Here is a 17597-nt window from a genome sequence, read left to right as displayed (position 1 = left end):
TATATTTATATCTTTATATATTTATATACTTATATTTATATCTTTATATCTTTATATACTGAGGCAGCAAAACAACAAGTAAAAAACTTGAAAATACATATTAGGTAAATCCAAATGACCCTCACAAGACTCATTAGAAGAACAATAGCGCAAGTCTAAACCAGACTTACCATTATCAATAACAACTGATGACAGGCAGAAAAACAGAAAGAATAGCAAGCCTCACACAAAATATTAACAATACAGAGAACGCATGGTTTCCTAAAACTTAGGAATAACCGGTATTGGCAGCATGGTTGAGGAAAGTTTTAGACATGGTACTCTTTTCAAAAGTTCCGTTTAGTCATGTTCAAGTGAACGAGTGAAACAATCTGTTAACATCATGTTGTTAGGTAGTCTTATGTAGAACTACTAAATTGAAGCACCAGTTTTTTACTACACGCATATTTGAGCATATTACAGTCCCAACCAGTCCTTTGAAAACAAATATAAAGCATTTTGCATTATAGTTTATAAATTGTAAGTCTGAGTTTCTTAATCAACCATTCACTATTTATTTCTGATGTAAAGATCATTTTCTTGCAGTACGTGTAGAACCTTTCAGCGATACATTCGCAAAACGCTGATAGTCTTTAGTGGAACTAGCACAGGAATTGGACTTTAAACGACAAACTGCATCCACACAGAGCTAGAATGTTTTTCATATTATAAGTTCATTAATTCTTTGAAAGAGTGATATTATAAAAAATGATCTAAGGGGATGCAAGTAAAGGTTGTTCTTTATCTATTTCGGCAATGATCTAGCTTTATTCAATGGAATAACTGCGAATACAGCTATCAATTTGCGCATAGTTCTACATGCAATATTCAAATGTTAATTTATTCGTCAGCTGCTCTACACAATAACGCGCTATCATTAACAACCACTTTACTAAATGGTAATTTTTTTGACACATGGTTGAAGTGAAGTGATTTGACTAGAAGTGTCTCCTAGTCCACCTCATGGAAATGTAAAAAGTAAGATAAGTAAAAATTTAGGAAGCTAGAAAGTACTGCATATAAAATATTATGCTATATGTAGCATTTTATATCTGTTAACTGTATGAATAGTTTTTCCTACTACATGCAACAGACTGCAAATGAATGTACATAGCTTAACAATAGTAATACATCAAAGTCTGGCGTGCTATGAGCCCTTTTCAATTGTGGTTTGGGTTTTGCCAAAATCTGAGACAGAAATTTCTACATTGCAATGGCAAGTCACTGCTTCTCAATCATCATTTGTATCATTTGTGTTTGACTTGGTTTCAATTGTCACATAGCTAGTAGATAGCTTGTTTTGCAAGTGAAAACCCGATAAGTCATGCCACAATCTTCACATCAGTAAAACCGTTGTTTTGCACTGCTTCAGGGCATGGCAAGAGTTTAAACGACATCTGCACTTATGAAGAAAAATAGGTGATAGCAATGAATGTGTGCAAAAATGAACAATGACAAACTGAAAAATAGGTTGACCAAGAATGGCCGTCAATGCTTCCAATAATCAACGCTAATGGGACTAAAATGAATATCTGCTGACTTTTTATTTTTCAAATGTTAAGGTTTGACCCAAATACAATATATAAATACATGAAGACAGTTTTTAGACAATGGTTTATGGCTAGCCAGTGATAATACAATACCATACATTCAAAACAAAAATAACTAGTCCACGCATAATATTTATGTAATGTACACTGTATGGCGTATACAGATTTGAAGTACATCATGGGTTGAACTCGCAATTTTATGACAACTTCAAGAGCACATTACTCAAGAATGCTAAAAGTGAATGCCCGGTGTTGTCGGTGTAATAAAGGTTTTTGCACAGAAAATTTATTTTTATTTAACATATAACAGCAGTTACTATTTTAACTTTCAAACTTCATATCATGAGAAAAGTGTTTTGTGCAGTTTAAATAAATTGAGAGAAAAAATTAAACAACTGAAAAGGCTTTCAAACTTAGTCAAACTACTAACTTTCAAACTTGATATCATGAAGAAAATGTTTTGTGCAGGTCAAATAAACTAAACAAAATAAAACAACTATAAAAGGGTTTGAATATAAATGTGAAATAATTAGCAAGTAATAGCTAAATTAAGTCTGTTTTGCCACGATTGCAATAAAAGATGATTCGGTAATGATACAATTAATACTGAGAAAACAAAATAACGACCTGAATATGTTGAATTAATAATAACAAATCGTGCATAAAAGTGTGTGTGTATATAAAAAGGTTACTGTTCTACCAGAAGCTATCCCATCAAAACTTTGAATAAGACGATACTGGTACTTCTCGCACTAGTACAAATGCAAAAATGGAATATCGGACTGTTTTTGTCTGACCGAATGGTGACAGAACTAAAGGCCATACCTACTTGAGATAATACAATTGTCCGTGTGAAAAGTATTAGCCTTTTCCGCGATTTAGCAATTGAACCTTTGGAGAAAAACCAGAAATAGAAGTGTAACGCACATTTGAAATTAAAACGGCACACTCAAAAATTACAAATAAAAAAGGTAATAGTAGCAAAAAATTAGTTTTTAAACAATTTCAAAAATTACCAAATGCAAAAGGTAATATTAGTTAATCAAAAGTGCACATATGGCATGCACTTCTGCGTATGCATGTGCATATGGTATATAATAAAAGAGTGACTGAATTTCAAAAAACTGTATAGCCAAGTAGTTAAACACGTGGTTTGAAACTTGCAGTTGCAATCTCCGTGAGTTCAAATCCAGCACAGAGCGAGCTTTTCATTCCAAGATTTCAATAGCTATAACTGGACAGGCAGACATCCGAACAGACAACGACAAACTATGAGATTTATATATATGGACTATACAGCCAAAACAGTTTAAAAATGTGAATTATAAGTAACTTTGTAAGAGCTATTTACAGTGGGATATTAACACGACAGCAGGTTACTGGCAAAGAACAATTGATAGAAATTACATCTTCTTGGTGACAAATCAGTTACAGATAGAAAATTATAAGAACTTGGAGGACAGTTTATAGCCTAAACTGTATAGACAGAAAGCAAGAGAAAGTAACTCTTGCCATTAATTACAGACTGTCCTAAAACAAATGTTAAAAAATTCTGTAGGGGTTTATACAATTTGCATTTTGAACGAGACACACGGATAGAAATAGGAATTCGGCATGTCTTTGTTTAAGTTATGTTAATGATCAAAGCCCGCAGTGCTCAAATCTACTGCAGGCAAATACAGTTCTCCTTTCATGGATGTTCAGACTAGGGTGAAAAAAAACTGGGCAGGCAAACATGGCCAGTGTAGTGTGACAACTGCTTTTTTCTTTAGGTGCAGTAATTTTGAATTACACAAAAAATATTTTGCACCATTTGAGTAACTCTCAGCAACTATGCGTAACCTCAAATCTAGAGGCAGCCAAATTCACACACAGAACAACCGAAGACAATACAATTATGCCAAATGAGTTTGAGATCACGTTTAATTTGATGGACAAAGATGACCAAGTCTCATACAATGTAATGCTGATATCTAGCACAGTTTTCATTGACAATCGCCTACTCAACCGTGACCACTAATGCATTTTAGGTGCGAGTAAAATGGCAACTAACTTTTTTGTCATCAATGATTCTTTGTCATTAATATTCTTCTACGTTCTATTAAGTTTATCTTATGTAAAAATGAATCTCCGGGCTACTCGCAAATATCCGATAATACCCAAGTTTTTGGATGTATGAAATAAGACTTCGGCTTGTGGTAATATAGCACCTTCTCCAGTACTCATGCTTTTCGATACAATGATAAAATGGTACACACATAAATAGTCTAGCTCATTTGCAAAAAATCTCCGCCAATGTCTTTCCATTTGCTCTTTCCACAACTTTTTTAATACTAAAATAATCTGCTAGCTTGTGACAACTCTAGCTTATTAAAGCTGTCCACGTCCATGTTGTCCACGTATACAAATTATTTATTAGACTCGCATAATAAGCACTTTTACAACCATATACATTTTTCTCAATCGCCTACATAATGATGATAGTCAACAAAACATAGTGTTCCGTCTAAGTTTCAATGTGATGAATGGGTGTTCACACACAGACACAGCAGATAAATACATGACTTAATACTGACCCGTAAATGTGACAGATTGCTTAACATACTAGTGATGGTCAATAACATTTTCACAATGTTTTATATAACGCAATTACCGGATATAAGTTTTATAAACTGAACAACATTCTGCTGCCCTGCTCTTCCAAAGCTCACACACGGGAGAAATGCGTAATTCATTGTTCATGCTAATAAAATGAGATAAAATACGTAAAACACAATTGCAAAAAAATTGTTAGACTTGGCCAAATGGGACGTTAAAACTAATTTATTGTATAAAGCAAATTTTTGAAGACAAGCGTGGAAAGAAAACGTGCAGTTAAAAGTTTCGGTCAAGGTCGAATCAAGAAGTTATTGTAAGCAGAGATCCTTACTCGCGTCATAGCAGGCTTATAATTCAGTTTAACACTGCGCCCAAAGATTTGGAGCCGTAGTGCAATATGTAATGAGTCGTGTGATATGCTTTTTCATATGGAATGCTCATAGACTCGAGACTTTGATGATCCAATTGTGTGATAAGAAGATCCATGACTATGTTTTAGAATATGTCTTTCGTTCAAGATTCAAGAATTTTTGTGGGCGAGGCCTATTGAGATTATGAACCGATTGAAAAGACTCCGTAATTTGTAAAGATAGGGACGCAATAATGAATGTACAAATTTCAGCACTGGTGTAGCATACTGTTGATGTAAGAAGTTAAGTCTCTACATAAATACATTGGTACCTTGCGGATAATTCGTGATTTCTTGCTTCTTTTTAAGCGGTTTTGTGCGTAGTGATGATTCATACTCGCAGCCAATAAAGGTCCAGAAACCATTATTTGCTTTATAGACTATTATTATTCTTGTTGATTCTTTATTCAAGTGTAGATTCTGTATTGTAAGTTATAAGTGTAACTGTAAGATATAACTGTAAGTTATATCACATTTGGCATGCTTTCAACCTTCCGGTTAATATTGTTACGATCTGTTGACACACTCTTTTGTGGTGGAAACTTGCAGCTCAAGGAGAAAAAAATCTACTTTTGATGGATCTTAATCAATCTATCAAACCAGCATCAGCTGGAAAAAAAAAGAAAGAATTTAAAGGACGCCCATTTGAATTCGAAAAAAAAACTACTCCTGAACCCATTCCAAGATCTCCACAGATGTAAGTTAGTCGCAGTGTAATAGCCTACCGTTAATGTACTGATAAGAACAACTTGAGCTTTCAGTTCTTGTTGCTAGATATCAACAAAATTTCTTCTCATTGTGCACTTAATTAAAACAAGGTTTCAAAACTCCTTTTTCAAGATTATCTTGAAGTGGTTCTTGATTATGCTGTTTAGAAACAATTTAGTTCGACATTATTTCAGTGTAACTTGTGTTGTTTTTCAGTTATATCTACTAAAATCAAAATTTTGTATATTCAGAATTAACACTTTCAATTTTATTAGTAGTTGTTCTATTTTTGATAAGACGTTGGCCTGTTGCCCTCTTAAACTCTCAACAATCATCACAAGAAAGCAACTATTTCAGGATTGGTAATCATTGTTTTGTTGTCGTTATAACGAGCTATAGCTGTTTTATCTAGGGACTGATATTGTTTTGTTCGTTAAGCTGAAATCATAATTGCTGTCTTACGCATATGTATTGTTTATGATTATTTTTTAATTAGACCGTGGGAACATGTATCGACACTCACACTCCAGGGTAAGAAACAGGTGTGTAGTCCCCATGAACTAGAGAGCTACGAAATGTTGGGTAAAGGCGCTTATGGTGTCGTCCATAAAATGATCCACAAAGCGACACAGACTACCATGGCTGTCAAGGTGAGCTGTTGACTTTTCTGAAGTCGCTTTAAAACTCTCTTTGCTTTACAGCAGGAATATTGTTGTTAAGAGGTGATTTAGCAAGGTGTGTTTATGGTTTTACAACCCACTTCTTGTTATCTACTCACTTTCAGTCAGCTTATAAGTTGTTCATGGAAATATAATTCAAATTTGAGCTACACTGGTAGAGCAGTATTTTTACATCGATGAATGATGCCCTGCTAATGAAGCACCTCTTACTAGTCTGTGAAGCGTACTAGGAATGCTAGAAGTATATCTAAATATCAAGCAATCACGTATGTCCTTCTTCTGTATTACCCGCTACACTCGCCTCATCTCTTGGATGTTTGGAAGGCTAATAGTTGGGATGCTAGATGAACTGCTAGAGATGTAGCCTCTAAACTGCAAATGTGTCAAAAAATGGCTATCATTGTCATTTTGATGAAAGAGTTTTTTATGCGTCTTTAGTGTCTTAATCACTGCACGATTTTGTCTTGCATCATTTGGAACTTTCAGCAATGATAGCGCTCAGCTCTACTTCAGTCCAACCAGTTTTCTTAACTAGTTCAAATGTTCAGCACACGAGATGTTTTGGTTTGTCAGGTGCAAAAATCAATAGCTTTGAAACAAATGAATCATATTTTTAGTTATTCTAGCCGGATTCCAGCTTTTTGTTGTGACTGTTAATCATCTCTCTAGTCACTAAGGCCGTGACCTTTGACAACTAAAGAGGTCAACTGTTGCCTTTATAGAAGGCATATGTGGATCAATCATTAATTATACCTGATCAGGGTAACAACTGTGTTGCTAATTGTTATTGATGATAATAAAATATTACCATCACCCAGGGTTGAACACATGGCCTTCAAAAGTGTGGAAAAAACCTCTGCAAACCATTTACAGTAAATAGATTGTTTATTGTATTTTCATTTAGCTTGTGCAAGTGAACATTTAAATGCTCAGTGTGGTAGCTAGTAGCTATCTACTAGGTTGTGCTATATATGCTAGCAAAGGTTTTTTTTTGAAGTTTCATGTTGTTGCAAAGTCCTTTGCAACCTTTGAGAAACTGAATATCACACAAATAAAGCATCGCGAAGGTATGTAGCATGTATATTTGGTGTAACTATGAAAGGGGGTTGCATTTAATTGCAGCCTGTACCCGTGCAGGCCAGTATTTAGTTACGGTACTGTGAACTAGACTATTGCTATACGTTTTTAAAAAGTTTCTGCAAATTTTTTAGCTTAAAAATTTATTTTGACGATCAAGTGTTTGAATAGTCTTGATTATGTAAACAGCACTAAATGAATTTTATATGTCGGCCAAAACCTGAAATAATCTAAGTATATACAAGCCAAACTTTTTGAGCATTTTTGGTTGGCTGCTGTGAAACAGTAAACATAATAAGGTGCAGAGCAGGAATTCGAAACAGACTTGCTAACGAAGGTTTAGACAACAGGTGTCATCATAATGGGTGCTTGTTTAGATGATGAGGAGAGAAGCTTATACAGAAATGCAAGAACAGCTGTTTCATATGTACAAACCTTTTAATTAGTTGATTATCTCATAATGATGTAAAGTAAACTCTGCATATTCTGCTACAATGTTGTCTTGATATGGTAAGAAAGGCTTTTTTTGATTTCTCTCTCATGTGCAGCTGAAGACTGGGTTCGTTCAGTAGTACCTTTAAGTTCTACCCTTACAAAGACACATCATCCAAATTTTATCCTCAAAAAACCTCATCACCCAAGTTCTACCTTTAAAGGGCCTCATCATCCAAGTACTACCCTTAAAAAGCCTCATCATCGAAGTTCTATCCTTAAAAGCCCTCATCGTGTAATTACTATCCCTAAAAAGCCTCATCATCCAAGTTCTACCTTTAAAGGGCCTCATCATCCAAGTACTACCCTTAAAAAGCCTCATCATCGAAGTTCTATCCTTAAAAGCCCTCATCGTGTAATTACTATCCCTAAAAAGCCTCATCATCCAAGTTATATTTTTAAAAAGCCTCGTCATCCAAGTACTACCATTAAAAAGCCTCATCATCCAAGTACTACCCTTAAAAAGCCTCGTCATCCAAGTACTACCCTTAAAAAGCCTCGTCATCCAAGTACTACCCTTAGGAGGTCTCATCATTTTCAGAGGCTGCCGCTCACCTTCAACTCATCAGAAAAGAAACAGAACTTCATGGATTTGGACGTCTCTATGAGAAGTGGCTCTTGTCCGTACGCGGTTAAATTCTTCGGTGCTATGATAGAAGAGGTAAGTTTGACTGGGAGACATATTGTGTGGTTGCCTTTACTGGTTTCAATAGCTGCAGTGTGGCTTAGCAAATTCTGCACTAACCATGAAGGATGGCACAATTCTTTTCACCATTGACAGCATTGTCAAGGGTGAGTCTTTTCATTCACTCAGGTCTAACAAGTTATCCAGAAACTTAGTAACATCAAATAGCATCTGTGGTATGAGTTGGTTGTTTGTGGTTCCCAGAAAGGTACCATTTGTCTGATCTATTAATTGATTATCTATAGTTTATTGAGGATTATGACTCATGAATATAGAAAATTGAACCCCTCCCACTGTCCCACTGTCGGTGAATTTCCAGCAGGCCTGGTCTTTAGTCCGGCTGGCCCTAATAAGGCTCAACCAGCTTCCTCCACAATATAAACACATATTACTCATACCCACCTTTTCTTGTTTTACCTTGCGTCTTTGTTTGCATATCAAACATACAGTATTATGGCTGATATATGTTATTTAGAGTCTTGCGTTATTGTCAGCTGTTGTTATAAATTAGTGCCATATGTGCTTCTACTTTGGTTTGAAAACTGATAAAAATGCATTATGGGATCTCAAATTGTGTTTTTACTGGTTGAACAACAAAAACATTGCAGCAATTTTATAAACATATTACTAAAATTTCTGTACTAAAATTTCTGTAACTAAAATCTCTGTAAGTGACAGTAGTTTTCATAGGAACCGTGTAATGGTTACTGCGCTATTATAAAATGTCCAGTGCTGTCCTACTCCTAGGCTTTCATAATTATTTTATCCAAGTGTTTAAATAATACTCGTATAGTGTTTTTATAGTATGAATATAATATTATACATGTAGTATTAATATATTATTATGGAATTATTAAAATTTGGTTATGGTATGATTACTTGATGAAGTACACTGTGTTTGGGTGAGCTGTGTTTTAAACTTGGTCTCTCTATCTCTTTACCTTTCTATGTGTCTATAACTACCTCTCATATGATTTACGCATCTATGGCATATGTGCTCAGCTTAATCGCAGTGTTATTTGTTAGTTTTGGGATAACATCATAGTAATAGTATAGTAATGATATGGTATTATTGCAGTATTATTATGATACCATTGTGGTATTATAATAGTACATGTATTAAAATAGAATGTGTTAAAAGGTTTTGACAGAACACATTTACTCATCTCTCTTAATTTTAGGGATGCTCTTTTTTCTATTACCACTTTTTTCCAAACAATCTCAGTTTGATATCTTCTCACCAGATGATTATTCTAATAAGTGTGATAAACTTGTAAGTGTTAAGGTCAATTTTTCTATCGGTATTTGGCAGGGAGAGGTCTGGATATGCATGGAGATCATGGACTTGTCCATTGACAGGCTTTATCAGGTGGCCTATGCTAATGGTTATGATATCAGTGAGAACTTCCTTAAGCAGATGGCCTACAGCGTGAGTAGCGCAAGGGGTAAACATAAATACCAGGATGTGCCTTATCATTCTTTATTGCTTTTTGGCACAAAAGTCACCTTTTTTGGCATGGTAGTTGTCTATACGCGCTGGTAGGGTGTTGTTGCCTAGTTACTGGCATGAATAGGTATTTAAGCTATTGGAATCACTTGGTATTGCCAACTGACCAATTTGGAAAAAATATTTCATTTCGTATGAAGTTTGGTTAGATTTTGAGTTGAAAGTGTTGTAAGCTTAGTGTATAGTGTGTGTGCCACATAATTGGACAATCATATGGTTTTGGTCTAGCTTTAGCTTTTTTGACGTAGGCGAACGAGGCTATACTTTCCTCCCTTCCTTATATCAACATATTAAAATATATTTACTATCTCTGTTATTCTGTGTATACAAATATAGACAGATAGAATGGATTTGGAGTGTCAGCATATACCGACTGGAAGGTTTTTAGCCGATGTTTGTGAGATTTTTCATCAAAGAAAAGAGTTCCTCATTCATGTCTTGAATGCATGTAAGCACGCTATCAGTCTCAAGGTATAATCACTTTGATGGAAATTTTGTAAGCAGCTTTTGTGTTGCTTCTGATTTTTCAGTGAGTCAATTGGAACGGTTCCAAAAGCGTATACTAACAAGTTTGCATTTGTGGTAATATGTATATATGATTGACTGGTCCTGTATTACTTCCAACATAGTCTTTCTAGCCATAAAACAGGTGATTCTTTAAAAGGCACGGCCATTTTGTGTAAAATGTTATTTTGAAATCATAGGAGTAATTCTTAACATTACTTGAAATAGAATTATAACAGTTTTTGCTAGATTCATGAAGTCAACATTCTAGCCATTTGTCTCATCTTGTAGTTCTACACCCTTTCAGGTGGTAACGGCCCTACAGTTTCTCAAAACACAGCTGAGCGTCATACATCGTGATGTAAAACCGTCCAATATTCTAGTGAACAGAGCTGGTGAGATCAAGATATGCGACTTCGGAGTTAGCGGATATCTAGAAAATTCTTTGGCATTCACTCGGGTCGGGTGCAAATTTTACATGTCGGTAAGTAGAAGTTTTACGCTATGGGAGGCTATAGATTGTCAAACTAGGATGATTTTGAAAAGCGGGACCCTAGACGCAGACCCGCTGCTGGAATGTTACGTTTCTTTTCTTCACCGATGAGTTTGTACTTTTCTTTGCTTTTATTTCAGTATTCATTGTTGGCTTCTTTATCTAAGAGAATTTTAATGGCTGATGCATCCTGAAAATGGAGTTGTTTCCACCTCTTAGCAATTGATGTGCCCTCTATTAGCAAATCTGCCAAAATCTAGAACAATCTCTCATGATGGATGTGCTGAAGACTGTTTAGCACTTCCGGCACGACAAATTTGTGTGAAAAAAAACTTGGCAATATCTAAAATATTATTTACACAAAAAAAACTCAATTTTTCCAAATGTCCGACTTGGTCATTTTTAGCATAAAAATTTGGTAGTGTTTAGCATCGAATTATCTTCGTTGTTTTTTGGCGTCTCTGATGATTTTTACAATTTAAAGATAATTGTCTCGTAGGAACTGACTGTAGTACCTGTTATATAGCTGTTAGCTCTGGATCAGTAGATTAGCTCACTGATTGAGGAGCTCCTGCAGAATGCTTGTATGTAGTACATAGGAAGTTGTTGTTACTATGCACTCAGATGACTAGGAGTTGGGGATCAGCGTGTCAGTATGATCTATTTTTAGTTCAGGATTCAGAGTTCACATTCCTCTTTATTTTTTTGTCAGTTAAAAGCAACAAATAAGAATATTATGACATACTTTGAAATGGTGTGCAGATATAGAGGTGTGCAACTTGTGAGCGCTGCTGCCAGTGCTTGTGTAGGCGTGTGCGTGCATGCGTGGAGATGTTCATGTAGATGTAGCGTGTTTGGGTGCGAGCAAAGTGTGTATGCAATGTTTTTACGTCTTTGCTTATAATTGTATGTATGTTTAGATATGCAGGCAATTGTAGATATGTATGTGTGATGCATTTGTGCATGTGCGATGCTTGCGCGATCATGTGTATTTGCAAATGGATGTGCGAATATGTGCACATAATACCTGCATTTTCTTATATCCTCGCATGTGGTCTTTGAAGCCCACCACTCGCTGCCATGTGCATTTTCTTGGGTTTGCTTGGCATTTTAAAAGTGCTTGCAGCCAAGGTGATCAAATTGTGCTTGTTAAAATTACCAACGTTTTTATAGACCACTTTTTTGCCAGAGAAGACAACTTGTAATTAGGAAATAAACTATAAGTGTACATTTTTAAGGGGATGCTATGCACAAAATATGAATTATTTTACAAATTTTAAAAAAATGTAATTTATATGTAACTGTGTGCAGTAGAATGACCAGCGCATAAGCAACCTCTCCTACTTAGCTTAATTCAAAGTAAAGTCCTTGAATAACAAGAGCTAACCAGTATCTCCCTCACTGATGCCACATCCCTGCATGTCAACTATATATTATTGCAGCCTTCCTCTCTTTTCATCTCATGAATTACTTCAGGTTTCGGTATCTGATTTGCACTCACCTGACCCTTTCAGCGTAGTCGTATTTCCATATTTCCTCCTCAGTTAGAAAGACTTGAAGTGAGCGATTATCCTTCCAACACCTACGGATACAAACAGGTCATCGCTGTGTCAGTCATGCTATAGATTACAATATAAAGTTACACTTGACACCTCCCACTTTTCATCTTCGTTTGTAGTGGAAACAAAGCTTTATTCTTCGTTATCGCTATGCTCAGCAAAGTTCATGTTTTGCTCGATATGTCAGTAGCTGAAGAACTATGATTAATAATAGTGAGGGTGTCATCCTTGCACAAAGCACTAATGACTCATGCAGGAGTTCAATATCGTACCCGTTGATGAGGCGGTGTATAATCATGTTGTAATCATTTCAAAAGAGCTTATCACTCACTCATTAGCTATTGAATGGACTTTTGGTATATTAATTTGTTTAGTTGTCGTCAGTAACTTTCTGTTTAGTGCAATGTTGAAATATTAATAATTACTTTGTCACCTACTTTTTCACATTTTTCGTGATTATACGTGACTTGCATATTTACCTTGGACTCATGTATGTGGTCATCCCATTCTGGCTCATGTGGTTATGGCTAATTTTCATTAAGATATTTAGTAGGTTATTCCGTGGACACACGGGCAGGCATTAAGATGTTTAGTAGGTTATTCCGTGGACACATGGGCAGGCAATCAGACAATGGAGCTTATTATCATAATTTGCAAGTTATAAGATGTCTGATAAATATGAACATGTCAGTATTTTTAATTGTGAATTGTTTAAATTAGTACCCAGGGTTATTTTAGCTTCGCTTCGTTGTGGGGGCATATATATGCGCTGTTGGTCCTGAGTGTGTGAACATGGCCATACATTTGCCACTTTATGACTAGTATATCTGCAGGCTACATGGGATAAGGGATTAAAACCAGCATTGCTAGACATGAAGACCACTCTGCTCAATCAATTTAATCTCATGCAACTTATTTGTAAATTTTTCTTGCTAGGTTGTGTTATGACTGCTTGTTGTTGACATTTGGAGTTACGATTACTCGTTGATATTTGGAGTTATGACCATTTGTTGCCGTCATTTGAAGTTATGATTACTTGCTGTCGACTTTGGAGTTATGATTCTTTGTTGACATTTGAAGTTATATTTTGCTTGTTGTTAACATTTGGAGTTATGACTGCTTGTTGTTGACATGAATATTTGTTACTTACATTTGGAGTTATGACTACTTGCTGCTGTCATTTGGAATTATGACTATTTGCTGTCAACATTTGGAGTTATGACTATTTGTTGTTGGCATTTGGAGATATGACTACTTGCTGTCGAAATTTGGAATTATGACTATTTGTTGTTGACATTTAGAGTTATGACTACTTGATGACATTTGGAGTTATGACTACTTGTTGCTGTCATTTGGAGTTATGGCTACTTGTTGTTGTTATTTGGAAAGGATAGTTATCAACAAGAACATTTTCTATTGATTTATTGATCTCTTCCATTCCAGTTGGATAATGGACGATGAGCAAATATGTAATGGCAGCCCAAAAAAACAAATTAGAATTATTTTCATGGTAGCAGAAATTCAGGAAAGCTCAGAGATGTTAAAATTCTCTCATTCACAGTTGAATAATATCAACATCAGTTACAAAATAACTAGGTATAACCTGTTGAAAATTGGTGAAGTACTAATGGGAAAGTAGATTAGTCCATTTGTAGTATGCAATGAATTCAAAGAGACCAGAAATTCTGGCTGAAAAAAATTTTGTAAAAGGTGTTCAACACCTTCATTTGTATTTTGGAAATGTATTGTTAAAAGTGATTCACTGGGGTGCAAAAACTTTATTTATAGCATTAGATCATTGCTCCTTAAGTCTAAGATTCAACAAGTAGCTTATACATACATGTTTACAATGTTAGTGCTTTTTAGCCTGAGAGGATTGATCCCCCTGAAGGATGTATGGGCTTTGGTATTAAGTCAGATGTCTGGAGCTTTGGCATTACAATGGTGAGCATGTATTTGCTTTTTATTTAATTTCAAAAGTTGAAGATAGTTTATTGAGCAAACAAGCTCATGAAAATATGCACTCATTAATTTTTGTCTTACAACTTACAATTTTAGCATACTTCATATATTTGATTGTTTTCAAAGACTTGTAGTTGGTTTGCGTTTAGCTGCACATGCGATGATTAATCTTTTTGCATTGTATATGTTACAGTCATTGTCTATAATCAGTCGATGTGTATAATCAGTCAATGTGTATAATCAATCAATGTGTATAATCAGTTAATGTGTACAATCAGTCGATGTGTATAATCAGACGATGTGTATAATCAATCGATGTGTATGATCAGTCAATGTGTATAATCAGTCGATGTGTATTATCAGTCAATGTGTATAATCAGTTAATGTGTATAATCAGTCGATGTGTATAATCAATCGATGTGTATAATCAGTCGATGTGTATAATCAGACGATGTGTATAATCAGTCAATTTGTATAATCAGTCAATGTGTATAATCAGTCGATGTGTATGATCAGTCGATGTGTATGATCAGTCGATGTGTATAATCAGTCGATGTGTATAATCAGTCGATGTGTATAATCAGTCGATGTGTATAATCAGTCGATGTTTATAATCAGTCGATGTGTATAATCCGTCGATGTTTATAATCAGTCGATGTGTATAATCAGTCGATGTGTATAATCAGTCGATGTGTATAATCAGTCGATGTGTATAATCAGTCGATGTTTATAATCAGTCGATGTGTATAATCAGTCGATATGTATAATCAGTCGATGTGTATAATCAGTCGATGTTTATAATCAGTCGATGTGTATAATCAGTCGATGTGTATAATCAGACGATGTGTATAATCAGTCAATTTGTAAAATGCCTAAAAATTTAAGTCTATTCACAAATTGCCTATTTCACTCGCTCATTTCACAAAATGACCTATTGGAGTGCCTTCGCAATATTTTACAAATTTACTAAAAGATTAAGTTCACTCATTTGACAGATTGCCTGAAACATTGTTATGAAGTGAGACAAGTCATTTACATCAAGTAAATGCACAGAAGTTGGATAAACACTTGACTAATTGATTTGATGAATTAACAGTACAAAGCTGTGAGACCAGATTTCTTGAGAGCGCAATAGTATTATTATTTAGTGTATATCAAACTCTAGCTTAATAGGATGAGGTCAAAGCATATTGCTTAAGCCACAATGTTCCATCCAAAATTCATCTCAAAATAAAAAATGGTTTCTCTTATAAAATAACATTGGTTTTTATGCAATTCCAATTAGCAAAATTATACTATAAAAGTGAGACTATAGTCCTAATAGTTTGTATTAACCCACAAGCATTTATGATTTCCCCGCAATAGTTCTCCGTAAATGTTCTCCAAGATTGTTGTCATTTTAGGAATAAAGGGAATACACCATTGGTACTGTGTATGTTACAGTCAATGTGCAAAGTCAGTCAATTTGTAAAACGACTGAAATTTTGTATGAATTTACAAATCTATACAGGCACGCAAATAGATCTATCAACTACATAGATCTGGTTTTGACTTCATTGATATGCTATTTGGCAGCACAGTAATTGCTTTCGCGAGCTTGGCCCAAATTTTTGTCTACAGATGTTTTCGAGGTTCAGTTAATGTATAACTAGCCATTCTCCATGCATACATTATTTATATCCATATAGGAAACAGTTTCAGTTGCATTCGACTAAATACTGCTTTTGTCCAATGATTTGGCTATTGTATGCCAAATATCATGCAAGGTTTATAATAACTGTGTGTAGATTGAAGTGGCCACAGGGAGTTATCCGTATGATCGATGGAAAGATCCATTCCACCAGATACAGCAGGTCGTGAATGGCCCTCCTCCAACTATCCCTTCTGATAAATATAGCCCGGAGTTCAATGAATTTGTGACACGGTGGTTAGTATTTCTCATAGCGATGAAGTCAGCTGTAAATATTATTCATCACTTTCTCTCTGAGCTAGTAAACTTAGTGGTTCACCACTTTATGTCAGCCTAGCAGACTTTAGCAGGCGTATTAATAGTAGTTATAATAGTTGCGATAGTAGCAATAGAGGTAGCAATAATTGGTCAGTGATGGTAGTGACGATAGTAATTAGTGAGTTAGTCATAGTACTGGCAACACTACTTGGTGAGTTAGTGATAGTACTTGCAGCAGTACTTGGTGAGTTAGTGATAGTACTTGCAGCAGTACTTGGGGAGTTAGTGGTAGTACTGGCAGTAGTACTTGGTGAGTTAGCGGTAGTACTGGCAGTAGTACTTGGTGAGTTAGTGCCAGTAATTGCACTCGATCATTAACACTTGCCAGATTTATTTATTAATGCTATTGTACTAGTATATCAATGAATTGATATTTGTAGAGTTGTAATACAGTGTGGTAACAAATAAAATGTACCGGAAAATATCGTATTTCTGTTTTGGTTATGTTCGACTCTCACAATATCGCCTAATTTTTCTTGTTTTGTTACTTTTTTATTAAGGTAGATTTTTTCATTCTAATAAGGGTATTTCTTCTCACAACAAAACATATTTTGTTACAAATGGTTACGATTTATGTGGCATATGCGAAAGTTTTAATGTATTTGTTTCATATTTTAAATTACTCAATTTAAACTCATCGTTTTGTATAAGCATGTACAACTTGACTTGCATGTTAATAAATAGTTTCAACATAATCAAGCACTGTTTTCAGTTTGGAGAAGCAAGTTGAAGAAAGAGCAGACTACACAGCGCTGTTAGACCATCCCTTCCTTTGTGATCATGAAAGCATCAACAAGGAAGAGATACGTTCATTCGTCTGCAATATCATAGACATCGACAAGAAACCGAAGACATAATTTAACTCTATACTATAGCGGGAGACAAGTTTATTCGTTGTGCAACTACCTATTCCATGACCCGTATGTGACCTTGCTTTAAATAGTCTATATTAATCAAACTTACCTCAATGACTACATACGTACTTACATATGAATTGCAATCTCAAGGTTTAAAGAGTGTGTGCCATATTGCTCTCAAGTAGTCTTCAGATATCTCATCAATCAGCGTCGTTTAGCAATCATAATTAGTAAACAGGCAACTGGTATGTTCTGTTATATATTTTTCTTAAATCCTTTTAGACGGTTTTGCAATTTCCTATTTTTCAAAAGTATATCTTTGCTAAATATTTTAATCAGTTTCAAGACTGCTGTGACAAGCACACAATCATTCCTTTCATGGGTTTCTAAAACATTTATGATATTCTTGCATAAAATATTAATGGAAATGATCTGATAGTACCATGTTTCAACTTGCTTTCTTTACACT

At 35.0% G+C, this 17597-nt stretch overlaps 1 protein-coding gene across 1 annotated transcript; it reads left to right on the top strand.

Annotated features, from left to right (window-relative positions):
- Nucleotides 1-4761: 4761 nt before the first annotated feature.
- Nucleotides 4762-17572, top strand: LOC137405799 (dual specificity mitogen-activated protein kinase kinase 6-like). The gene is made up of 9 exons (XM_068092209.1): nt 4762-4832; nt 5146-5293; nt 5801-5954; nt 8095-8214; nt 9551-9667; nt 10557-10733; nt 14168-14245; nt 16051-16190; nt 16984-17572. Exons 2-9 carry the CDS (start codon nt 5172-5174, stop codon nt 17126-17128), a joined length of 1053 nt encoding a protein of 350 aa, XP_067948310.1. The 5' UTR covers nt 4762-4832; nt 5146-5171; the 3' UTR covers nt 17129-17572.
- The last annotated feature ends 25 nt before the right edge of the window (nt 17573-17597 follow it).

This window comes from Watersipora subatra, chromosome 1, assembly GCF_963576615.1.
Source record: "Watersipora subatra chromosome 1, tzWatSuba1.1, whole genome shotgun sequence".
Lineage (NCBI taxonomy): Eukaryota > Metazoa > Bryozoa > Gymnolaemata > Cheilostomatida > Watersiporidae > Watersipora > Watersipora subatra.
This window is presented reverse-complemented; position numbering and strand designations above follow the sequence as displayed.

Coding starts and splice junctions, on each gene's coding strand:
- LOC137405799 (XM_068092209.1), top strand. CDS start 5,172: ATGGATCTTAATCAATCTATCAAACCAGCATCAGCTGGAAAAAAAAAG. Junction 5,294..5,800: donor ATTCCAAGATCTCCACAGAT/GTAAGTTAGTCG, acceptor TTTTTTAATTAG/ACCGTGGGAACATGTATCGA. Junction 9,668..10,556: donor TTAAGCAGATGGCCTACAGC/GTGAGTAGCGCA, acceptor ACACCCTTTCAG/GTGGTAACGGCCCTACAGTT.